The sequence below is a fragment of the Tachyglossus aculeatus genome, chromosome 5 (genome assembly GCF_015852505.1).
Source record: "Tachyglossus aculeatus isolate mTacAcu1 chromosome 5, mTacAcu1.pri, whole genome shotgun sequence".
NCBI classification, from domain to species: domain Eukaryota; kingdom Metazoa; phylum Chordata; class Mammalia; order Monotremata; family Tachyglossidae; genus Tachyglossus; species Tachyglossus aculeatus.
Genome location: NC_052070.1, coordinates 54,004,243 through 54,029,726, shown reverse-complemented (window position 1 = coordinate 54,029,726; position 25,484 = coordinate 54,004,243). Strand labels below are relative to the sequence as shown.

The following is a 25,484-nucleotide window of genomic DNA, read 5'->3' as shown; positions in this document are numbered from 1 at the left end:
TACATATTTATTACTCTATTTACTTATTTATTTTACTTGTACATATCTATTCTATTTATTTTATTTTGTTAGTATGTTTGGTTTTGTTCTCTGTCTCCCCCTTTTAGACTGTGAGCCCACTGTTGGGTAGGGACTGTCTCTATATGTTGCCAACTTGTACTTCCCAAGCTCTTAGTACAGTGCTCTGCACACAGTAAGCGCTCAATAAATATGATTGATTGATTGATTGATTGATTGACTGAGAAGAGAAAATGTGGCTAAGAAGCTCGGCTAGGTTAAGCGTCAGGCCTCAAGGTGCAGCGCCTATTAGCCAAGTGTAAGACTAAACTAGACTGTAAGCTTGCTGTGGGCAGGGAATGGGTCTATTATATTGTTATACTGTACTTTCCCAAGCTCTGAGTACAGTGCGCTGCACAAAGTGCAAAATAAATACAATTGATTGACTTATTCCTCATCTCCCCTCCTCCCAGCCCTGCCACGCACAAGCAGAGCGGGAAAGGAGGGGCTGGGAGGAGGAGGAGGAGGAGGAGAGAAATTACCTTTCCGGAGCAGATAGATATAGCAGTCGGTCAGCAGCACGTACAGCAGCTGGAGGTTCCCTTCCATGTGGCCGGTGCTCATCCGGATCATCTGGGGCCCGCAGGGAGAGAAGCCGGATGCCCCTTTGAGCTCTGGATTCGCGGGCACCGCCGCGGCACCACCCTGGGGGATCTGCCATCGGGGCATGGTCCCTCCCGCCAGACCGCGTCCCTCCCCTTGCTCTTGGAGGGAAGACACCAGGGGCCCCTCAGCCGAGTCACCCGGACTCACCCGGAATAGCTGCTCTTCGTTCTCACGGAACACGTGGATCATCAGCAGGAGCAAGTGATTGTTGTCCACCCTGCGGAGGAGAGAGGAGGCATAGATGGGGAGGGAACACCAGGGAGGAAGTCTGAAGTGGCAGCTCCTCACAGGAAAAGAGACTGTCACCCGCCCCACCCCGAGCCAAGCCTCTCTGGCCTCCGAAGCAGCCTTTGAGTTGGGGACTTTGGGCTACTCCGGTTCAGGGTGGTGCCACACATGCCGGATCCGGCATCGCTCTGTCTCTGCTCGGTGGCCAGGATTTGTGGCCCCACTCGACAGGAGCATAAATTGCCTTCTCCTTTACATGGGGGAGGGGGACAGGACCCTCCCCCATTTCCCTAGCGCCCCTGTTGGGAAGCCCCCGGCTGGGCTGGCAGGGGGCCCCTTCCTCACCTGAACTCCGACGGGTGGATCATTTCAGAGGGGCTCCCTTGCCCCTCATCCACTCCAGAGTCCTCAGCGCTGCTCAGGCAAGGGCTGGGCTGGTCCCTCTTGAATCGGCAGACGGCCTCCCCAGTCCCCCCTTCGGGCTCGTCGGCTCGGCTCACGGCGGCCAACTCCAGCTTGGCTTGGACCTCCTGATTCTCAGACCCTGGTGGCGAGGCCTCTACAGGCCCAGGTGCTTGCCCCTCTTCTGCTCCCCTTCCTCCTCCTCCTTCCTCTTCTTGGCCAGCAGCCTCAGGGCCACCAGAAACATATAGCGGTTGGCCAGGCCCTGCAGGGTCATGGTCGCCACCACCTGCTGTAGCAGCGTTTGGACTCTCGACGGTAAAGCGGTAGAAGTCCATCGGGGCCGGAATCCCCTCACTAAAGTCGCAAAGTGCTGGTCCCTCCGGGGTCTCCCCTGGAGAGCGGGTCCGAAAGGACTGGTCCGGGGGTTCGACGGGGGGTTGCCAGCCCCTGGGATCCAGTTGCCCGTTCAGCTGGTCAATCACTTTGCTCAATGGCTGTCCCACGCTCTCCATGGACGTGTCCTTCATCTCAGGGATCCGCAGGCCCATCTGGCTCAGGTCTGAGCGCTCGCTGCTCTTGGCCGTGCCGCCCTGCCCCTCGCCCCCATCCCGGGGTGAGGAAGGCCTGGGGCCTGGCGGGTCGGCCCCGAGCCCCGCTTCGTTGGCACTGTTGTCCCCGTCCCCATGATGGGAACCGGGCTGGTGGGCGGAGGGGGGGTGAAGGGCATTTGGCTCCTCTTCGGATTTGGCCTTTTTCTTCTTGCCCGTTTTCTTCTTCTTGGTGACCCTGAAGGCAGAAAAGCCCACGTGATGGGAAGAGCCTGAAATTCACCCACTTCCCTGGGGTTTCAGATGGGCCCCAAGTGGCCTGGGTCACTCCCCGGCAACCTCCTGAAGAACATAACCAATGCCCCACTGGGCCAGATCAAAGGGCAGGTCCGGCCAGTCCCTATTTTTTTTTTTTAAATGGTATTTGTTAATTGCGTACTATGTGTCAAACACTGGTCCAAGCTTTCACACACAGTAAGTGCTTATCTGGGGTAGGTACAAGTTAATTAGGTCAGACCCAGAAGGACTAGTGGCTGAGCAGATGTGACAGCTCAGGAGTCTGGCAAATTACCAGGTGACCCTCTGATTTTCCATCATCCCCTGGGAGGTGAATCTCACACTGGGGTCCCGCACTACTCCCCAGTGGGCCCGAGGACTGCTGGAGGCCCCTGAACCCCACAGGGGAACTCAACGTTTCCTTCCCACGGCACCGCCACAACCCTGGTGCGGAAGTGGTTCGCCATATCCCTCCACCACACGGGTCTTTCCCGACTGACCTGATGACTTCAAGCTCTGTGCAGGTTTCTGAAGGCTCCAGCCCTGTGGTCTCTTCCTTCTCCTGGGAAGTGGCGTGCACGGGAGTGGTATCGGAGGAGGACACCGTCTCTGCTCGGTCCTCGTTGAAAGGGTTGTAGCGCTGAGTGGGGCTCTTCAAGGAAGCTTTGTTGCTGGTCAAGTCGGAGGCGGTGGAGTGGGGGCAGCTGATGGTGTCAGTGAGGTCTCCATCTGGGACAAACAAGAGCAGGGAGAACCTCTCCTGTCAGACCTTGGGACCGTAGGATGGGAGATGGGGAGTTCCTTTCCAAGAAACCGCTCTCGAGCTAGGAGCTGTGCCTTGCCTGTACCCAGGCTGCGCCCCATCTCAGGGCAAACTGCAAAGGGCATTTCTGCTTTAAGGTGAATTTAAGGGAACAAGAGAAATAATGCCTTGAATTTTGGGATTGTCTTTCTCAAGAGCTCAAGGTTCTTTCAGGGATATCTTCCTTACTCTCCCAACACTTGTGCAGATATGAGCAGGCATTACCACCCATTTTAGATGATGAAACAGAGGCACAGAGGGCTAAGTGACTTGCTCCTGACACACAGACAATCAGCGATGGAGCTAGGACTAGAAGCCAAGTTTGTTGATTCCCAGCCCAAGATTCATTCTTCTAGACCCTGCTTCCTCACGGTTGGGAAAGATACCTGAAATCCTTGCTCCTAAACAAGGTGGGTTTTAAATACCTTATTTGCTTTTCTTGACCCTAGAGGATGAAACTGCAGCTCCTTCCCTTGAGTTGGTGAGGGGATGCATCACTAGACTGTAAGCTCCTTGAGAGCAGGGATCATATATACTATCTCTAGTGTACACTCCCAAGGGCTTAGAACAGTGCTCTAATCAATAAATGCTACTGACTGATCACCAATACAAGACATTTAGTTCTACGTAGCTTCTGCCAATGCTCCTGGGGCCAGTTCTTGGTTTCCTGACGCTTCAGGGACAGCCAGTGACCAATGAACACTGCTCAATTTTCAGCTCTCCCACACAGTCTTAGGTACAGTCATAACAACACTCCTCTTTCAGTTGTTATATTGTACTCTCCCAAGCGCTTAGTACAGAGCTCTGCACACAGCGAGTGCTCAATAATACAACTGACTGATAGGGCAACATAAGAGAGGGAAGGCACTTCAGAGAGGAGCTGGCTTAACTCTGCTCGTCAGCTTCATCAGCTGTGGGATTGGGGGAGACAAATTGGGCCAGTGGAAGGGAAAAACAGCATCCATCAGTCAGAGGAGGAATGACACCTGAACAGAAAGTCCTTAGGCCCAGCTGGTGGAGCGGCCCAGGTTGGGGGTTAATAGGTGGGAGGCACAGGATGACACGGTACATTTGCTAGCTCGTGCATATCTCGCTGGCCATTATGTGCTCAGAGTAAATGCAGCAAATGTCATTCTATCCTTAGCCCCATCTGGAATACTCCATTTTCTCATCAGCTTCTTAGCGGGTCTTAGAAACCACCAATCGATTGCCTGCTGAAGACAGCAGATTACCTTTCTAACAGCAGGGACCCAAAAAAGGGCTCGGGGGAGGCTCTGCCCCAGCTGCTTACGGCATTAAAGTTTGTTCTGCGGACAACCAGGGCAAAGATAAGGGGCCCTTGTTTCCCCCAGTCCAGCACACTGACCTACCTGCCTCTAGCCCAGACACCCGAGAAGACCAGGTCCTGGTTAGTCTCTCCCCAACACGATGATGAGCTATTACTCCTCATCAGTCCCAACAGACTTCTTGCTATGTTCCACCTCCTCAGCCTACGGGGTTAGTCAGGAGATGAGAACTGCTACAGCAGCTGCTAATCAGAATCCTTCTGGAACCCGGTGCTGAGGTTGGTCAGGCCATTGTTACAGGTGTCGAGAAAGCCCACTGGTGACGCAAACCAACTCGCATCATCAAAGCCACCACCAAATCCAAACCATCAGTTCTTAGGACTGCCCCCTTCCCCCTGTTTTCCTTCCCAGGGAAGCCCCAGTGGGATTTAACCAACAGAACAGATGTACCCTCTTCCAGGTCATGCTGGGGACAAGAACTGTGCTGATCTCTTTCTCTGCCATTAGGAGCTTGTTAGAAAAAGGGGAGGGATGGGGAGAGGGGGCGAGAGGAGGGGAGACCCTGGGTGCCTCCCAGTGACTCAGGCTTTTCCCGAGCATCCTCCGTTGCTTACAAGCTCAGGAATGATAATAATAATGGTTGCTATTATTATTATTATAATTATGGCACTTGTTTAGCGCTATGTGTCAAGCACTGTACTAAGTGCTGGGGTAGATACAAGTTACCTGTCCTACAAGGGGCTCACACTCTTAATCCCCATTTTACAGATGAGGCAACCGAGGCCCAGAGAAGTAAAGTGACTTGCCCAAGGTCACGCAGCAGACACATGGCAGAGCCAGGATTAGAACCCAGGTCCTTCTGACTCCCAGGCCTGTGCTCCATCCACTAAGTCACACTGCTTCTCACGTGTTGGCAGGATTGGCCGAGGGAACACCAAAGCCAACCCAGCCTTGCCAGGTTCTGCCAGCAAAGAGAGAGCTCAGATCTCTGGTGACTGGGGATGACAAGTCACTGCAGAAATTCAGCGTTTAGAACAGTGCTTTGCACACAGTAAGCACTTAATAAATGCCGTAAAAAAATAAAATAAAATAAGGCTGGGCCCTGATCACCACATGATTAATCAGCACGGAGGGGCTGGACTGGGGTGTCCAGTTGGCCTTTTAGGCTGTGATCCGAGAAAAAGCAACACAGGGCACACGTGCCAGGAGGCGAGCTGCTTGGAGACTGAAGCTCTGCTGATGGAATTAATAATGATAGCATTTATTAAGTGCTTACTATGTGCAAAGCACCATTCTAAGCACTGGGGAGGTTACAAGGGGATCAGGTTGTCCCACGGGGGGGCTCACAGTCTAAGCACTGGGGAGGTTACAAGGGGATCAGGTTGTCCCACGGGGGGGCTCACAGTCTTAATCCCCATTTTACAGATGAGGTAACTGGCACAGAGAAGTTAAGTGATTTGCCCAAAGTCACACAGGTGACAATTGGCAGAGCCGGGATTTGAACCCATGACCTCTGATTCCAAAGCCCAGGCTCTTTCCACTGAGCCATGCTGCTTCTCAATTCTGGGTTTCAACTCAGAATGGGCTACAGTCTGGGATTCTGAAGTGCTACAAACATCTCGGTCAGAGGGGCCTTAAGTTTTATCAGGGAAGAAAAAAGGCATCACCCTCCAACTCGGGCATTTGGAGCTCAGACTACGTGGGAAGAAATCACCGTATCCTAGCAATGGCCCGTGACCCAGGAAGCGACCCTTAAAGAGACAAAGCTGGGGAGTCCCACTGACTCGGAGCAGTTGCCTGGCTTGGAGATCCTTCTCCAGAGGAGTGAGGGATAGTCCCTCAGGCTGGCTCTTGGGGCAGGAAAGAAGTGATCCAGAGTGATGGTCGTAAGGGATTGAAGCCCAAGTGTGTTTCCTCTGGGCTAGGAGCCAGATCTCAGGAGGGGGGCACTCAGCTCTCCACGCTAGAGACTCTTAGCTTAGACAGCTCCTGAAAACTTGCAAAACTGCCTGAAATCCTGCTGCTCCAGTCTTATCTCTCCTCATTCTTGTCTTTTACGTGATTTCATTTTCTTTTATGCATCTGTCACCAACCACCTCCCTCTTCCCCTCTTTTTAGGCTGTGAGCCCCTGGAGGCCAGAAACCATACCTATAGCTCATCTGTGTACTTCTTTCTCAGTGCTTACTGCAGCGCTTGGCACACAGAAGGTGTTTAATAAATATTATTAGTACTGCTAACTCTGGGGTCTGTTAGAAATCAGGCTGCCTTCAAAGCAACTTTTAATGGAAAAAATCCAAAATGCAATTCAGCCCTCTTGCGCTTTCCTTCAGACTCCTTATGCTTGCTGCTCTCAGGCATGGGAATGACGCTAGTTAGGATGGGAATGGCTAGTGACCTTTTGTGGGCTGAAATAATGACAATAACACTACTACTACTACTACTAATAATAATAATATTAATAATGATGGTATTTGTTAAGCTCTTACTATGTGCCAGGCACTGTTCTAAGTGCTGGGGTAGATACAAGGTAATTAGGTTGGACACAGTCCCTGGCCCATGTGGAGCTCACAGTCTCAATCTCCATTTCACAGATGAGGCCACTGAGGCCCAGAGAAGTGAAGTGATTGTCCAAGGTCACACAGGAGACAAGTGGCGAAGCTAGGATTAGAACCTGCGACCTTCTGACTTCCAGACTCGAGCTCTATCCATTATACCATACTGCTTCTCTAACAGTAATGATAATAATAACTGTGGTATTTGTTAAGCGCTTACTATGTGGATACCATACTGCTTCTCTAACAGTAATGATAATAATAACTGTGGTATTTGTTAAGCACTTACTATGTGCCAAACACTGTCCCAAGCACTGGGGGTAGATACGAGATAATCAGGTCCCACATGGGGCTCACAGTCTAAGTAGGAGGGAGAACAGGTATTTAATCTCCATTTTGCAGATAAAAGATCTCTGAAGTCAACCAGCTGCTGGGAAACAATCCCTCTTAAAGAAATCCACAAAGAGCTTCAGTTTAGAGGTAATATAAAATTTCTTTACATGCAGTATTCTATAATATTAACACCACTAGACTATTATTTATTGTCTGTTAAAGTATTTCAAAGTAAAATATTACATCAACTAAATAAGGAGCTGTAATACGACTAATTAGTCTTTATTCATTCATTCAATCGTATTTATTGAGCGCTTACTATGTGCAGAGCACTGTACTAAGCGCTTGGGAAGTACAAGTTGGCAACATATAGAGATGGTCCCTACCCAACAATGGGCTCACAGTCTAGAAGGCTTTACAGGAGGCTGCAGAAATAGAAGCTTTGCTAAAAGGCGATAATTTTTCAACACACTAGGGACAAGTGTGTCCAATTTAGTTTCAACAACAACCCTAGGTAGTTACTGAAACTGGGTTCTAATCTCCTAATCCCAGCTCCACCACTTGTCTGTCGCGTAACCTTGGGCAAATCAATTAACTTCTCTGTGCCTCAGTTACCTCATCTGTAAAATGGAGATTGAGACTGTGAGCCCCATGTGGGATATGGACTGTGTCCAACTTGACTAGCGTGTATCTACCCCAGCGCTTGGTATGGAGTCTGGCACATCGTAACAAATACCACAAAAATACCATAAAAAAAAGGGTCCAGCCCCTGCTTCAGGAAACTGCAGTTTCCCAAATCCCCGAGCCAAATTCAACAAGACGCATTGAAGAGCTTTCAGCTACACCACAGCAATCCTCCTTTAGACCTCACCCCCCATCTCAGGACTGGATGTGCTATTCGTCTTTACCCGCACAGGGAAAACAGTACTACAGACTGAGAAAGAGTCCATTGCACCATTACCTATCAGTCCTGCTCCCCATTGCCTTAGACCCGGTCTGATTTACAGAGTCTGTTCATGGTTCCTGAGGGACATCGCTGAAGCGGTCACTTGAAACAAGTCGGGGTGCCCTGAATAGGTAATTCAAGTCATTGATTGTCACGCATTCAACAGCCCCATGCTAGATGCAACTGATCCATTAGTAGGAATTAGAGTTAGTAACAATGATCACCCCGGGCACTGAGTGCCATCACTTTAATAGACCCCCCCCAGGGTATTGCATAATGCAAGAAAATTGCATGCTGGACAGCGTGTGTTTGTGCACGCGCTTAGTTGTGTGCGTGTGTAATTCCCCTGCCACTTGAACACACGGAAAGTTGTTAGGCCTGAGCATTGGGTTCTGCTGCTACCAAATTCCATCGGGATTAGCATACTGAATTTGGGTTTGCTATTAATGAACTGATTTCAGAGCATGCAGCAAGCTTGGCACGGTGACGTTGCAGAGCACATAAACGGGGTAAGAGCGGACTGGGTCCCACCTTCCCAGTCTGTGCTGGGTACAGACGGCAATGCTGGAAACACATCTCCAAAATCATAATCTACAAAAATGAGGGACAAAACTGAGGATTAGAAACATAGGCAGTGGGGCGGGGGCGGGAAGGGGGAGGGGAGAGGGGAGAGTAAGGAGGGAAGAAAGAGACATGGGGAGAAAACATGAGAGAGAAAAAATTACCCTTCTACATTTCATCTAGAAAATGAAGGACAATTAGTTAGAGATCAATCAATGGTATTTACTGGGTGTTACTGTGTACAGAGCACTGTACTAAGCGCTCGGGATCAGAGATTCAGAGGTGAAAGGGCAACTGTTCTTCAGGCTCAGCCCCCGCCCCGGCATAGCAACTACCACAGAGGTCAGGATTTGGTCACTGAACTAGACCAGATGGGGTTTTCCTTTTCTAAAAAAACTGGTGTGTGTGGCTTTGGCAGAAAATGAGCCACCTCAGAATGCCCCAGGTGGCCTGAGTCCTCAACCCATCCGGCCCTGAGGAGCTCAAGAAGGGAAGTGCACAGTGACCGTAGTTTCCTCTGGATCACTGAAAGCTTGGAGGGATCTTTCGAGCCTCCTCCTCTTGTCATCCATGGCTACAGAGAGCCCTGTTACTGCCAACTCTAAGGGCCATGACCCCTTTGAGTACTCAGTCCCAGGAAATTCACGCAGAGTCAAGGACCCAGTATTGAGGCAGCCAGTAATCCCCAGAGGGCTCCGAAAGGCTGGGCTCTAGCTAGGTTCTTCTCTCCTGTGATTCTGTAGCCTCTAGCTGTTCCTAGTCTTGGAACCAAGCAAAGTTAATTAGCAGGAAGGTCTGGCCTCTTGGTCTGATCCCTTCCTGCCCTCCATCAGGTGAGAATGTGGCTCAGCCTGGCCATGGAAATGATTCCCAAGGTCTTACACAAATCAGGCTGCAGGCAGGGAGAATTTGAAATGGGAAATAGCGATACACAACTCTTATCTTGGGTTTCTTCAGGTCACGCAGCTCACTGCCAGCACTGGCAGCCTCGTGATGGGAAAGGCTGGGGAAATTCAGTGGGCAAATGCCAAATTTCCAGGATAATGGACTTTTTTGAACGCTTCAGCTTTCTGTTTCAGAGTCCACTCCTGCAACATTGGTGTTTAATCCCAGATCGGTCCCCGCCACTTGTTCCTTCAACACTTCTCAGGCTTTTAGGTGAAAGGGCACGACCAGTTGGGTGTCTAGGTCTAGCTGGGTGACACTCCAGCTGTCCTACTAAAAAGCTTTGACTCGGGGAGCCCTAATGTGAGCCAAGGAAGGTGCCAAACTGCGATGCCAAGCCACCCGAGAAGGAGGTTCCAGAGAACAAGACGGACTCCGTCTTGCACTTACCCTCACTGGACGGGGCGATGGCACTGTCATCCCACTCCAGGTTCGTGGAGGTGACGGAGTTGAAGGAGTTGAGAGACAAGCTGTCCGAGCCGTGGACTGAGCTGGGCAGGCGGTCTTCGAAATCCAGCAGGTACTGAGGTTTGTAGTAGTCGGGCATGTAGGGGGCCAAATCTAAGTAAGGTGCATCCTGAGAACCAAGTGAAAAGGGGACACAAAGGGTCAGATCTAGAGCAGGGAGGGATTTGGGCCCAGAGAGGAAGGCCTAGTCTAGGCAGGGGAATGGGAATGCTGACTGACCCTGCCTCTACCCTCTATACTGCTCTAGAGCTACACGAGTCAAAGAACCTACATTGCCTAGTGGAAGGAGCTGGGGCCTCGGAATCAGAGGACATGGTTTCTAATCCCAGGCTTTGGGTGACCACTTAACTTCTCTGTGCCTCAGTTTTCTCAACCGTAAAATGGAGAGTCAATACTTACTCTCCTTCCTACTTAGTCTGTGGGCCCCATGAGGGCCAGGGACTGTGTCTGACCTGATTAACTTGTAACCTCTCCAGGGGTTTGGGCGAGCCCATTCTGACCCAAATTAAGCTCTGGGAGCTTAGGATCACTGGAGAAGCAGCGTGGCTCAATGGAAAGAGCCTGGGCTTTGGAGTCAGAGGTCATGGGTTCAAATCCGGGCTCTGCCAACTGTCAGCTGTGTGACTTGGGGCAAGTCACTTAACTTCTCTGTGCCTCAGTTCCCTCATCTGTAAAACGGGGATTAAGACTGTGAGCCCCACATGGGACAACCTGATCACCTTGTATCCCCCCAGCACTTAGAACAGTGCTTGGAACATAGTGAGCACTTAACAAATACCATAATTATTATTATTGTAGACTACATCTAGTTAGGAGCAGGAATTGCAGGCCTCACCAAGTTAGCAAGGGTACAGCTGTCCCCATAGGCTTCTGGGACTACAAACCCCATTAGCCCTCCAGGACAAATCACGCATCTGCAAAAACACTGCACATACTTGGCCGGGTTCCATCTGTCAGGCCATGGGCCCCTGAATAACAGGGCTTGAAGGGGAGTTTGAGCTGGCCCAAAACCAGTCCATCCTTTTTACGCCTATTTCAACCAGAAATGCAGGTTCCGGACCTAGGGGCTACCTGCAGGACTTTCCCACAATCCCCTTCCAGCCAATTCTGCTTCTTTCCTGTGGAAATCAACTAACGCAAGACGAGGGAGGTCAAGGGTGCAATCCTCAGCAACCTCAGTTTTCACAATTGCCCTGGTTGGGAAGAAATGGTTATGGTGGCAGCGAGAGCTTAGAACAGTGATTGGCACATAGTAAGCGCATAAGTACCATCATTATTATTATTATTATTATTGGAACCGAAGTCTTCAACACCAAAATTGCCCATCTGTCCTCTTTTCAAGTGCCCTGGGAATTCTAAACTTCTACCCTACCTTCCTTGAAGCCTAAAAGTGAACCTGCTCAGACTCCTTCCTTTTTCCCAGCGTAATTATTCTCGGTTATTTCTCATAAATCATACATATACACTGTCCAACCTAGATGGAGGTAAACCTCAAGGTGGAGAAGGGAGGAGTGCAGTTCTCTGAGTATTTGGGTACGGGCAGGTAAAAATTGAGATGCTTTTCATGGATTTTTCTCCATAAAACTGCCATCATGGGGAAAATCCCAAAGAAACAACTTAAAATTCACAGTTCACGGCTGCTGAGATTGATGGATTATTGGCTCTGCTCTCCAGGAAATGATTGGTGTCTGTTTCCCCCTCTAAATTGTAAGCTCACTGTGGGCAGGAAACACACCTGGGAACTCTGTATTTTATTTTCCCAAGCAGTTAGAACAGCACTCTGCACACAGAAAATGCTCAATAAATACCACTGATGGACTGATTGATTGATAGTGAGGATGAGCTAAGAAATGTTGGCCTCATTTAAGTCTCCTTATGCCTCCATTCACCAAATTCTATCAAAAGCTCCAAACCTTGGCTCTCCCATGACTTCCTCCTCAGGGAAGAGTTTAATTGGTCTAGATGAGTTCCCTCTTTGGGGCCTGATAAACTATGTTTTATTCCTAAACCAACCACCTCTCCTGCCAGGCCTTTCAGCTTTACCATGAGCACTGCTGACCTTTGTCATCTGCAAAATGGGGTTTCAATACCTATTCTCCCTCCTACTTAGACCGAGTGCCCCAACTGGGACCTGATTATCTTTTATCTACCCCAGCGCTTAGTACAGAGCTTCACATATAGTAAGCGCTTAACAAATACCACTCAGTGAACTGTGGTGTCGCCTCACCAGATCCAGGTCAAACCGAATGAACTCCAGCCCAGATACCAGAGTCAGGAAGAGAGTCAGGTGATCATGGCTGCAGACCAGGGCATTCCTGCAAGACAAACAGGGAAGTGTTCTCAGTTGGGAAGCCCAGCATCCAGCACAAAGAAAGGGTTGAACCAAGCACATGGCCTCCCGAAGGACAACTCAATAAACATCCCCTCAGTCCGAGTCTTTCGGCTTTCTCCCCGAATGATCCTGAGATGTCTCTCTTGATTTTGACGTTAGTGCTTATTCCTTGAGCACTCTCAGATACAAACTCAAGAATCATCCATGACATGGTAGGAACAAACATCTCGCCTAATGAATACATTTCATTACATTTTATCTCACCTGATGAATACAGATGTTTCAAGGCTCTCCACCACCTTGCCCAATCTTACCTCACCTCCCTTCTCTCTTTCTACATCTCAGCCTGCACACTCCTCTCCTCTGGCACTAACATTCTCACTGGGCCTCGATTTCACCTGCCCCGCCATCAACCCCTGCCCCACGTCCTACCTCTGGCCTGGAAAGCCCTCCCTCCTCACATCCGTCCAACTAGCTCTCTTCCGCTCTTCAAAGTCCTACTGAGAGCTCACCTCCTCCAGGAGACCTTCCCAGACTGAGTCCCCCCTTTTCCTCTGCTCTTCCTCCCCTCCCCATTGCCCCTACTCCCTCCCTCTGCTCTACCCCCTTCCCCTCCCCACGGCGCTTGGGTATATTTGTACATATTTATTACTCTATTTATTTTATTAATAATGTGTATTTATCTACAATTCTCTTTATTTATTTTGATGGTATTGATGCCTGCCTACTTGTTTTGTTTTGTTATCTGTCTCCCCCTTCTAGACTGTGAGCCCACTGTTGGGTAGGGATTGTCTCTATCTGCTGCCGAATTGTACTTTCCAAGCGCTTAGTACAGTGCTCTGCACACAGTAAGCGCTCAATAAATACGATTGAATGAATGCATGAATGAATGTTTCTGCCTTCTGTGAAGGGTGCATCCCTGCTGACCAAACTAAGTTATGGACCTACGGTCAGAGGACCAGAAGTCTATGAATGGAACCTGAGGTAGCAAGTAAGGACCACGAGGGAGATGTTACATCAGCTCCACCACTAGCCTGGGAGTCAGAGGACTTGGATTCTAATCACGGCTCCATCACCTGCCTGCTGGGTCACCTTGGGCAAGTCACTTCCCTTCTTTGTGACTCAGTTTCTCATCTGTAAAATGGGGATTCAAAACCTTTGCTCCCTCCCACTGACACTGAAGCCCCACATGGGACCTTTTAGACTGTAAGCCCACTGTTGGGTAGGGACTGTCTCTATATGTTGCCAATTTGTACTTCCCAAGTGCTTAGTACAATGCTCTGCACATAGTAAGCGCTCAATAAATATGATTGATGATGATGACAGACACTGTCCTACCTCCCCAGCATTTAGTACAATGCTCGGCGCATAGTAAGTGCTTAAATACTCCAATTATTTTTATTAGCCGGTGATGCTGGAATTACATCTCTGGGGGAGGGAAAGGGAAAAGGCTCCAGGGAAGATCTGAGACTTGCCACGGCTGCTTCCCAAGGAACAGAAGGACATGTGGCTGGACTTAAGTGTTATCTTTTTGCTCAGCTAGGACTTGTGTAAAAGACGGGGAGTGGAGAGGTACTTAGTTGGGAACTCTATAGACTGTAAGCTCACTGCGGGAAGGGAATGTGTCTGTTTATTGTTATATTATACTCTCCCAAGCGCTTAGTACAGTGCTCTGCACACAGTAAGAGCTCAATAAAGACGACTGAATAAATGATTGAATGAATACTCACTTGACGTAGTATTTATGCAGCAAACTCGAGTTTTCCTGAAACAGCCTCAGGTAACTCTCCAGGGAGTTCTCATTGAGAGCGAGGTACAGCCAGGCCCGACCTGAAACAAGAGGGCAGGTGGGCAGATCCAGCCACGGACAGTTATTCTTTCCCGGGCAGGGTGCCGGACTCAGGGAAGAATGGGGATAGGGGACCCGTGACTGGACCAGCCTCTGAATGCATACCGGGGCACCAACTCCGGAGAAGGCTATCCCTCAAGCTATAAGAAACAGAATGGCATACTGGATAGAACACAGGCCTAATCCCAGCTCTTCCACTTGTCTGCTGTGTGACCTTGGGCAAGTCACTTTACTTCTCTGGGCCTCATGGAACTGTAAAATGTAAAATGGGGATTGAGACTATGGGCCTGATGTGTCCAATCCGATTTGTTTGCATCCAGCCCAACGCCTAGCACAGTGCCTGGCACACAGTAAGCACTTAATAGTAATGATAATTACGGTATTTGTTAAGCGCTTACTATGTGCCAGGCACTGGGGTGGATACAAGCAAATCGGGTTGGACACAGTCCCTGTCCCATGTGGGGCGGTCTCAATCTCCACTTTACAGATGAGGGAACTGAGCCACAGAAATTAAATGACTTACCCAAGGTCACACAGCAGACAAGTGCTGCAGCTAGGATTAGAACCCATGACCTTCTGACTGCCAGGCCTGTGCTTTAATAATAATAATAATGTTGGTATTTGTAAAGCGCTTACTATGTGCCAAGCATCATGCAGCTTCCTAATAAATACCACAATTATTATTATTAAAACATCTGCTCCCCACTGGGGTCAATCTGCCCAAGATGAATTTCCCCGCCTGCTTCCTAGTAGACTCCAAAGACGACAACCTGGAAACTGCAAGAAGTCCTGTAATTCCCAGGTCTGATATCTTCCCCTCTTTCAAGGCGAAAGAGCGGGGCCTATCCTTATGGGCTTTGGATTTCAGGGCAGATATAATCTTTTGAATTACTTAAGCTGGAGCGTTAGATGTACGCCTCTGTAAACTCAGCCTGGTGTAAAAGTGCGGAAGAATCAGGAGTCGGTGTTGACATTGCACTGATGACCTTTGACTCCAAACAATCACTGAGGAAACAACTGAATGATACCAACTCTGACATCAGTGGTCCTGTCAGAGCCCAGGAGACTCGAATCCCACACTCCTTGCCCAGAGCAGGCGCCGCAAGTACTCACTGCGTCCCAGGTTGGTCGCCACGTGCTGCAGCACTTCGATCTGTCGAATGGCTTCTCTCCGAGTGAAATGCACCACCAATACCCAGTAGCCTGAAGAAAGATCCTGTAGCCTGAGAAAGCAGGACATCTCTGTGAGGCTTCAGTTGGGAAGAGGGGCTGGAAGCTCGGGTTCTGGCCACCAACCAAATGGCATCCCCCTCCCTAAGGGAAGATAGAGGCCTAAAAATGCCCATTCCAAAATTTTCTAACGGGAAACTAATTCAGGCCGATCATAATGAATCCCTCTGCTACCATTCCAGCGTGGTTTAGTGGACAGAGCACAGGCATGGGAGTCAGAAGGACCTGGATTCTAATCCCAGCTCTGCCACTTGCCTGCTTTGTGACCTTGGGCAAGTCACGCCTCTTCTCTGGGTCTCAGTCCCCTCATATGTAAAATGGGGATTAAGAGTGTGAGCCCCATGTGGGAATGGGACTGTGTCCAATCTGATTACCTTGTATCTACCCCAGCGCTTAGAATAGTGCTTGGCACATGGTAAGCGCTTAACAATCAATCGTATTTATTGAGCACTTACTGTGTGCAGAGCACTGTACTAAGCGCTTGGGAAGTACAAGTTGGCAACATATAAAGACAGTCCCTACCCAAAAGTGGGCTCACAGTCTAAAAGGGGGAGACAGAGAACAAAACCAAACATACTAACAAAATAAAATAAATAGAATAGATATGTACAGGTAAAATAAATAAATAAATAAATAGAGTAATAAATAATGATAATAATAATGGTATTTAAGGTATTTAACAGGTACTATCATTATTATTATGATTATTTATAACGGCTAGTGGCTCCTTCCACAAGCCCCTGCCCCCAAGGACAATATACCCTGATGCCAGAAGTCAAGTGGCAGTCCATATTCAGAATCCAGGTCCTCTTTTTTGGAGGAAAGCAAAAGCCAGATGAAGCAGTCTCTCCTGCCTTCCAGTCTTCTAATCACACCCATGTCCACTCTTGTTCCTAGCGGAGGCCCAACCCCAAACACAGGCCATCTCACCCATAGAGCAGAGCATGGTCCAGATGTTCGCATAGGCGCTGCAGGACCTTGTCATGGTTGCGAATGGCCGGGGTCTCATCCTCACAGGCCGCAAAGTAACTCTGCAACTGAAGACCAAAAAGAGCCCTGAAGGACACTGGAGCTGGAGAAGCTGCCCAGAGACATTTCAATAAAGTTTCAATCAAGCTGCCCCGATCCAAGCAGAATCCAACTTTCATCACGTAGAGCTATGTTTTGGGTTCCTTCCATTTGGGCCAGGCTGGCTTTATCAGCTTCTAGAGGGTAGGACGGGGTCCCTCTCTGAGGTTTGTTTTCCTTCTGAGTTCTGTGTGGGCAATATAGCTACAAACTCTTTTGTATCATCACCATAATAATAATGATGGTATTTGTTAAGCGCTTACTATGTGCCAAGCACTGTTCTAAGCACTGGATAATAATAATAATGATTGTATTTGTTAAGCACTTACTATGTGCCCAACACTGTTCTAAGCGCTGGTGGGGATACAAGGTAATCAGGTTGTCCTACGCGGGGCTCACAGTCTTAATCCCCATTTTCCAGATGAGGGAACTGAGGCCCAGAGAAGTGAAGTGACTTGCCCAAAGTCACACAACTGACAAGTGGTAGGGGCGGGATTGGAACCCACAATCTTTGACTCCCAAGCCCGGGCTCTTTCCACTGAGCCACGCTGCTTAACTACTCTCTTAAGCACTAGGTACAGTGCTGTGTACACAGTAAGTGCTCAATAAACACCAGTGCCTGACTGATTCAGCTCAGAGTCTTGCCCAAATGGGCATATTTTTCATGGTATTTGTTAAGCACTTACTACGTGCCAGGCACTGTACTGAGTGCTGGGGTAGATACACGATAATCAGGTTGGACACAGTCCATGTCCCACATGGGTCTTAGTCTTAATCCCCATTTTACAGAATTATCTGAGTCACGGAGAGTGAAGTTACCTGCCCAAGGTCAAACAGCAGACAAGTGGAGGAGCTGGGATCAGAACCCAGGTTCTTCTGTCTCCCAAGCCGGCGCTCTATCCACTAGACCACTCTGCTTTGGTTAATAAATGGTGATCTCTCCCGCCTCTGCTACTAAAGTCCAACCCTGACCTCATCACGGATTGGTGGTGCCACAGCCAGATGTGAGGGGCTGCCAGCTGAGGCTACCCCATCAGCGGTGAAGAGGATGGTTTTTGACTGGACAAAGGTATTTCACAAGGTGATAGGTTCAAACGGGATCCTGAAAATCGCCGGCCGATGGTAGTGGCGAGGACCACGGCAGTTCCTAGCTCACCACGCTACAGCCGTGGTCACTTCGGTCCATCACTGTGGTCGGGTTCTGTTATGCAAAATTACACCTCGCAACGTGTTGCATTTGTTGAGAAGCAGTATGGCCTACTGGTTACAGCACGGGCCTGGGAGACAGAAGGCCATGGGTTCCAATTCTGGCTTTGCCACCTGTCTGCTGTGTGATCTTGGGCAAACCACTTCACTTCTCTGTGCTTCAGTTACCTTGTCTGTAAAATAGGGATTGAGACTGTGAGCCCCACATGGGACAGGGTCTGTGTCCAATCCGATTTGCTTGTATCCACCCCAGCGCTTAATATAGTGCCTGGCACATAGTAAGTGCTTAGCAAATACTAAAATTAAAATTGTTACCGATGCACCGCGTGCCCCTGTGGGAAAAGGATGGGTGGGAACCATCAAGGGCATGTACTGTCACGCCAACCATTACTGCTGTAATCAACTCTTCCATTTTTTTTTCTAATGGCATTTGTTAAGCGCTTACAATGGGCCAGGCACCGTACTAAGTGCTGGGGTAGATACAAGCTAATCACTTGGGACATGGTCCCTGTCCCACATGGTGTTCACAGTCTTAAGCCCCATTTTACAGATAAAGAAATGAGGGACAGAGAAGTGAGGATTAAGCTGGGATTAAGACCCAGTTCCTCCGACTGCCAGGACAGGGCTTTTTCCATTAAGCCATGCTGCTTCTCATGCGAGTCACTGGTCGGGATCCTCCTGTCCAAAGTCACAGGACCGAGGTTTGTCTGCATTCTCGATGAGAGACCCCGTTAGACGCCATTAAACAATGATGACCCTATGTGATGGGGGCAGATAATACTAATAATAATAATAGTAATAATAATAATGGCATTTATTAAGTGCGTACTATGTGCAAAGCACTGTTCTAAGCACTGGGAAGGTTACAAGGTGATCAGGTTGTCCCACGGGGGGCTCACAGTCTTAATCCCCATTTTACAGATGAGGTAACTGAGGCCCAGAGAAGTTAAGTGACTCGCCCAAAGTCACACAGCTGGCAATTGGCGGAGCCGGGATTTGAACCCATGATCTCTGACTCCAAAGCCCGTGTTCTTTTCCACTGAGCCACGCTGCTTCTGATCACAGCCAAACCGTGAAATGGGGGGTGGGGGGGCTCAAACTGACCCCTGATAGGGCTAATGGAGATTAACTGGTGGCCAGCGGCTTTCCCAAGAAAACGGCTGCTGGGAAGAGAAGTCGGATTGTAGTGGAGGAGGAGGAGAGCTTCTGATCCTGATACGGATCCAGGCCTGGGTAGTAATAATAATAATAATAACAACAATAATAATAATAATGGCATTTATTAAGCGCTTACTATGTGCAAAGCACCGTTCTAAGTGCTGGGGAGGTTACAAGGTGATCAGGTTGTCCCACTTGGGGCTCACAGTCTTCATCCCCATTTTCCAGATGAGGGAACTGAGGCACAGAGAAGTTCACAGCGGACAAGCGGCGGAGCGGGAATTTGAACCCATGACCTCTGACTCCAAAGCCCGGGCTCTTTCCACTAAGCCACACTGCTTCCCCAGTAGTTCCCCAGTGGTACCAAAGGAACAACTGTTTCCAGCCCAGCCTGGTCCCACATGAGCCATGGGCATAAGGAAAGAGGTTGACCAGAGTGCAGGCCCAATCAACTGCAGAGGAGGGGGTCCTCAGTCAACTAATGGTACTTATTGAGTGCTTACTCTGTGCAGAGCACTGTACTTAGAGTTTGGCAGAGTACAGCAGAATTGGCAGATACGTTCCCTGATAAGCTGCGCTCTTTGGGCCTTTTAACGGTATTTGTTAACTGCTTACTATGTGTCAAGCACTGTTCTAAGCGCACCGTGGAATGAACCAGGTCAGACACAGTTCCTGTCTCGCATGGGGCTCACAGTCTAAGTAGGAGGGAGAACAGGTATTGAATCCCCACTTAACAGTTGAGACAACTGAGGCACAGACAAGGTCCAACCTGATCACCTTGTATCTACCCCAGCGTTTAGAACAGTGGTCGGCACATAGTAAGTGCTTAACAAATACCACAATTATTAAAGTTGTTGGGCTAAAGAAAGTCTGAGACTCCCTGAGAACAGAATCATGCATCGTTGTCTGAGACTAGCATCGCTCTGACTTGCTCCCTTCAGTCATCCTCCCTCCTATCCCCACCGCGCATATGTATAGATCTGTAATTTATTTATGTATATTAATGTCTGTCTCCCCCTCTAGACTGTGAGCTCGTTGTGGGCACGGAATGTATCAGTTTGTCATTGTATTATACTCTCCCAAGCGCTTAGTACAGTGCTTTGCACACAGTAAGTGCTCAATAAATACAACTCATTTGAATCAAGTTAGCTTCTCTCCTGCTGACACTCCACTCTAAAATCTCAGGCCTTCCAAATGCAGAGGTGACAGAAACCTTATCAGACAGCACAAAACCATCCCAGTTCATCAGTCTTCCAGGCCAGAAAAATGTGCTTCCAAGGGCAGTAGTCCAGAAAAATCCACCACACTAAGTCTCACGTGCTCTTGGATACAGAACAACCATTCAACTCCTACCACAAAAATAGCTTCTCTTCCCACTGCACCAGGGAAAGGTCTAACACAACACAAGGAATGATCTGTTGGCTATTTCCAATGTCCTCCAAGTTTTCCAGTGGGCCGTAAGTCACATTAAATGGCGGGAGGGATTCCCTGAGAGACCAGGATAACGACTGGGCTAGAGTTCGAGAACAAAGGAAAGGAGTGAAAGGCCAACTGTTAAGAGCAATGTCCATCTTACACAGGCTTCTTTTCAGGCCCGGCTGAAAGAGTTTTTGTGCTCTTTTCCAAATAGAACTCTAGTACGAGTGGAACAGGGGGTTTCCCCGTCCAAAATTAGAAAAGGTCTCACTAACAAAAGTGGCCAACAGACCAGATACATAATCCACCACAGCGAAGTAGGTAAATCAGGCTGTGAAGAGTTATCAATTCAATCTATACATGTGGAAGAAGACACGTCCTGGGGTTTTTTGGTTCTGTTTTTGTTTCGTTTTGCTTTTTACAGTCTTTGCTAAACATTATGTGCCAAGCACTATACCAAGTGCTGGGGTAGATACAAGCTAATCAGGCTGGACATAGTCCATGTCCCACTTGGGGCTGCAAGGCATTAATCCCCATTTTACAGATGAGGTAACAGATTCAGAGATGTTAAAGTGGCTTGCCCAAGGTCGGCAGCAGACAAGTGGTGGAGCCAAGCTTAGAATCCAAGTTCTTCTAGCTTCCTGGCCTGTGCTCTATTCACTAGCCCACATTGCTTCTTTTAGATAGAGACTGACAGTCTACCACATTGAACTGGGTAAATCAGGCTGTGAAAAGTTATCAGTTCAGCCTATTGTTCCTACATATTGGAGCAGATATGTTCTGAATTTTTTTTTTACAGTATTTGTTAACTGCTTACTAGGCCCTACTGAGAGCTCACCTCCTCCAGGAGGCCTTCCCAGACTGAGCCCCTTCCTTCCTCTCCCCCTTGTCCCCCTCTCCATCCCCACCATCTTACCTCCTTCCCTTCCCCACAGCACCTGTATATATGTATATATGTTTGTACATATTTATTACTCTATTTATTTATTTATTTTAATTGTACATATCTATTCTATTTATTTTATTTTGTTAGTATGTTTGGTTTTGTTCTCTGTCTCCCCCTTTTAGACTGTGAGCCCACTGTTGGGTAGGGACTGTCTCTATATGTTGCCAACTTGTACTTCCCAAGAGCTTAGTATAGTGCTCTGCACACAGTAAGCGCTCAATAAATACGATTGATTGATTGATTGTCAAGCACTATTCTTAGCACTGTGGTAGATACAAATGAACCAGGTCAGACACAGTTCCTGTCCCGTATGGGGCTCACAGTTTAAGTAGGAGGGAGAACAGGTACTGGATCCCCATTTAACAGTTGAGAAAACTGAGGCACAGAAAAGTTACGTGATTTGCCCAAGGTCAAACAACCGGCAAGTGGCAGAGCTGGGATTAGAACTTGGGTCCTCTAACTCCCAAGCCCATGCTCTTTCCACTAAGCCACGCTGCTTCACTAGGCCAAGCTGCTTTTGTTATGTCACTCAGAAATCATCCAATGAGCAAATCACCCTAAAAACCTCCATTCTTAATTGTGAAGAGCAAAAAGGTAGGGGACAGCGAGGAAAATTCAATTATATGTTTAAAGTGCTTACTGTGTGCGGAGCACTGTTACTAAGATCACTTGGGAGAATTCAATATAACAGTATATCAGATTTGTGAGACACGTTTGCATAGATACTCCAAAACTCTTGATTTTAACCCACTATTTCAACCTCATTCCAATCAATAGTCAGACTTTGCTAAATCCTTGGTAATACAACTGAAATAACAGATGGATCTCTGTCTTTACAGATCCTACAATCTAATGGGAGAAACAAGCACAAAATTGTCTACATTTAGGAGGAAAAAGAGATTGGGAAGACGGATAGGTGAATAAATGGGCTTTTCAGTAGTAGATTTTGTAAATCAACCTGTCAAAGTTCTATGGGTGGTCCTGAATGCACAAGTGCTGAGGCGATATATACATATCTGCAATTTATTTATGTATATTAATATCCGCCTCCCCATCTAGACGGTAAGCGTGCTGTGGGCAGGGAACATATCAAGCAACTCTGTTATATTGTACTCTCCCAAGCACTTAGTACATTGCTCTGCATACAGAAAGGGCTCAATAAACATGACTGAATGATTAATTGATTGAGATGAGCAGGGGAGAAGAAAAGAATTGGGGAAAGCCTCTGGAGATGGGATTTCAGCATAGCGTAGTGGATAGAGCACGGCCCTGGGAGTTATAAGGTCATGGGTTCTAATCCTGGCTCTGCCACATGTCTGCAGTGTGATCATGGGCAAGTCACTTAACTTCTCTGTGCCTCAGTTACCTCATCTGTAAAATGGGGATCGAGACTGTGAGCCCCATGTGGGACAAGGGATTGTGTCCAATCCAATTTGCTCATATCCACCCCAGTGCTTAGTACAGGTGCCTGGCACTTAGTAAGTGCTAACAAATACCATAATTATTATTAGTAATAATAATAATGGCATTTATTAAGTGCTTACTATGTGCAAAGCACTGTTCTAAGTGCTGGGGAGGTTACAAAGTGATCAGGTTGTCCCAAGGGGCTCACAGTCTTAATCCCCATTTTACAGATGAGGTAACTGAGGCCCAGAGAAGTTAAGTGACTTGCCCAAAGTCACACAGCTGACAAGTGGTGGAGCTGGGATTTGAACCCCTGACCTCCGACTCCAAAGCCCGTGCTCTTTCCACTGAGCCACGCTGCTAGTAATTATTATTTCAGAAGGCTTTGAAGATGGGGAGGGGCTGTGTGAAATCTTGTGGATTTCAAGGGAGAAGTAATTTTTGCCAAGAGAATGTGCAAGCAAGGGGTTGGAGGTGAGAGAAAGAATTAAAAGAGAGTAGGTTAGCTTGGGAAGAATGAAAGGTGTGGGCTGGCGTGTAGTGGGAGAAGAGACCAAACAATCATATTTATTGAGTGTTTACTGTGTGCAGAACACAGTACTAAGTACTTGGGAGAGTACAATATAACAGAGATGGTAGTCACATTCCCTGCTCGTAATGAGCTTACAGTCTAGAGGGGGAGAGAGAGACATTAATATGAATAAATAAATAAATTACGGATATATACATAAGTGCCGTGGGGCTGAGGGAGGGCTGAATAAAGGGGGCAAATCCAAGCGCAAGGGACACGCAGAAGGGAGTGGAAGAAGAGGGATTTATAGCCACTTAAGCCATTTTAACTTCTCTGTGCCTCAACTTCCTCATCTGTAAAATGGGAATTCAATGCCTGTTCTCCCTCCTACTTCTGAGTCCTATGCAGAATAGGGACTTTGTCCAACCTGATTCCTCTCTCAGGGTCGCACCTGAAGAGTTTGCAGTCCTCTACCAGTCACGACTACGGGAGGGAGACTCAAGCAGAGGCCTACCCATTCCATTCCTAGCTTGGCCAGTGCTATAAGTCTGCCATAAGTCAAAACTCCCCTGTGCTGGGCAGCAGCAGCATGGGAGAGAGTCGAGGGCGGAGACTCAGGTTTACTGTGCAGGAGGAGGCAATGTTAAAACGCTTCCGTATGTTGACCAAGAAAACTCTATGGATACACTACCGGATCGACTGCAGATGGAAGTGGGGCGTTCTGGGAGAGATATGTCTATGGGTCAGACACGACTCGACAGCATAAAACAACCGACCCGATTAATTTGTATCTACTCCAGTGCTCAGAACCGTCGTGACACATATTAAGTACATAACAAATGTCATAATAATGATGATGATGATAATAACTATAACAAGAAGCACCACTGGCTTTTATGGCTCTATGACTCCAATCAAGTCAAGACAGCCTTCATGACTTAGAAAGACAATACTAAGCATGGCTTACTAGATAATGGCCTTGTTGCTCACTCATGACCTGAACGCCCAATTGGAACCAATGACCTGTCATTAGGGAAGATCTTTCTTTAATGAGAAGTTCCTGACGGGGTAGTAAGAAGGCATCGATGGTCAATGTAGACTGTCCTCATGGTGGTCGGGTGTGTGAGTGGCTGTATGCACTTGCACTGTCCACGATCTTACCCAGAAAGGGGACGATGGACTGACTGGTGGGAAACAGACTTTCCCACCACTGTAGACAGCACCACCATCCTTCCTGTTTCACAAGCCCATAACCTTGGCGCTATCCTTCACTTCCCGCTCTCATTCAATCCACATATTCAATATATCACTAAATCCTGTTGGTTCAACCTCCACCACGTTGCTAAAAACCGCCCTTTCCTCTCCATCCCAACTGCTGCCATGTTTAAGCCAAGTACTTTTTCTATTCTGCCTTGAATACTGTATCAGAATTCCTTGCTGCCCTCACTATCTCCTTTGTCTTCCCATTCCATACTTCACTCTGCTGCCTGGGTCATTTTTCTACAAAAACGCTCAGGACATGTTTCCTCACTCCTCCAGAACCTCCAGTGGTTGCCCAGTCACCTCCACATCAAACAAAAGCTCCTCACCATTAGCCCTCAAGCCCTCCATCACTTTGCCCCCTCCTACCTCACCTCACTACTCCCCTACTACAACCCAGCCCATATACTTCGCTCATCTAATGCCAACCTACTCCCTGTACTGCCATCTCATCTATCTCACCGTTGACCTCTCACCCACGTCCTGCCTCTGGCCTGGGAACACCCTCTCTTACATCTGACAGACAATTAGTCTCCCCTCCTTCAAAGCCTTACTGAACGCAAAGCTCCTCCAAGAGGCCTTCCCTAAATCCTCTTTTCCTTTTCTTCCACTCCCTTCTGCATCAGTCGACTAGCTCCCTTTCTCCATCCCCGTTCCAGCCCCAGAGCACGTATGTACATATCTGTAATTTACTAATTTATATTAATGTCTGTCTCCCCCTCTAGACTGTAAGCTCGTGGTGGGCAGGGAACGTCTTTTATATTGTCATACTTTACGCTTCCAAGTGCTTAGCGCAGTGCTCTGCAGAAAATACAACTGATTGACTGGATTCGGACTTGTACTTCCCAAGCACTTAGGACAGTGCTCTGCACACAGTAAGCGCTCAATAAATACGATTAATTGATTGATTGATTCGGACACCCAGAAAAGCCCCAAATCCCCGGGGAAGCCCCCTCTGGCTCATTCTAAATGCTGGGAAAAGCCCCATCTCCCCTAGTGCTGAGAGTCTTCAGGGAGCTGATGACTCAGTCACCTCTTCTGTGGCACACTGGGCCCCTTCCCATGAACTCTGGCCAGAGGGAAGGTCAAG

The 25,484-nt window shown here is 48.3% G+C and overlaps 1 protein-coding gene across 1 annotated transcript in view; it reads right to left on the bottom strand.

Moving 5' to 3' along the window:
- PLEKHM2 (pleckstrin homology and RUN domain containing M2) overlaps nt 1-25,484 on the bottom strand; it is a 79,428-nt gene that overhangs the window by 16,278 nt on the left and 37,666 nt on the right. The window contains exons 3-12 of the mRNA XM_038747298.1: nt 16,356-16,462; nt 15,309-15,418; nt 14,077-14,176; nt 12,242-12,329; nt 9,937-10,123; nt 8,572-8,631; nt 2,621-2,849; nt 1,237-2,082; nt 811-880; nt 540-630 (exon numbers count right to left, since the gene is read on the bottom strand). Coding sequence (XP_038603226.1) covers nt 540-630; nt 811-880; nt 1,237-2,082; nt 2,621-2,849; nt 8,572-8,631; nt 9,937-10,123; nt 12,242-12,329; nt 14,077-14,176; nt 15,309-15,418; nt 16,356-16,462 — 1,888 coding nt within the window. The remainder of the gene's footprint in view (nt 1-539; nt 631-810; nt 881-1,236; nt 2,083-2,620; nt 2,850-8,571; nt 8,632-9,936; nt 10,124-12,241; nt 12,330-14,076; nt 14,177-15,308; nt 15,419-16,355; nt 16,463-25,484) is intronic.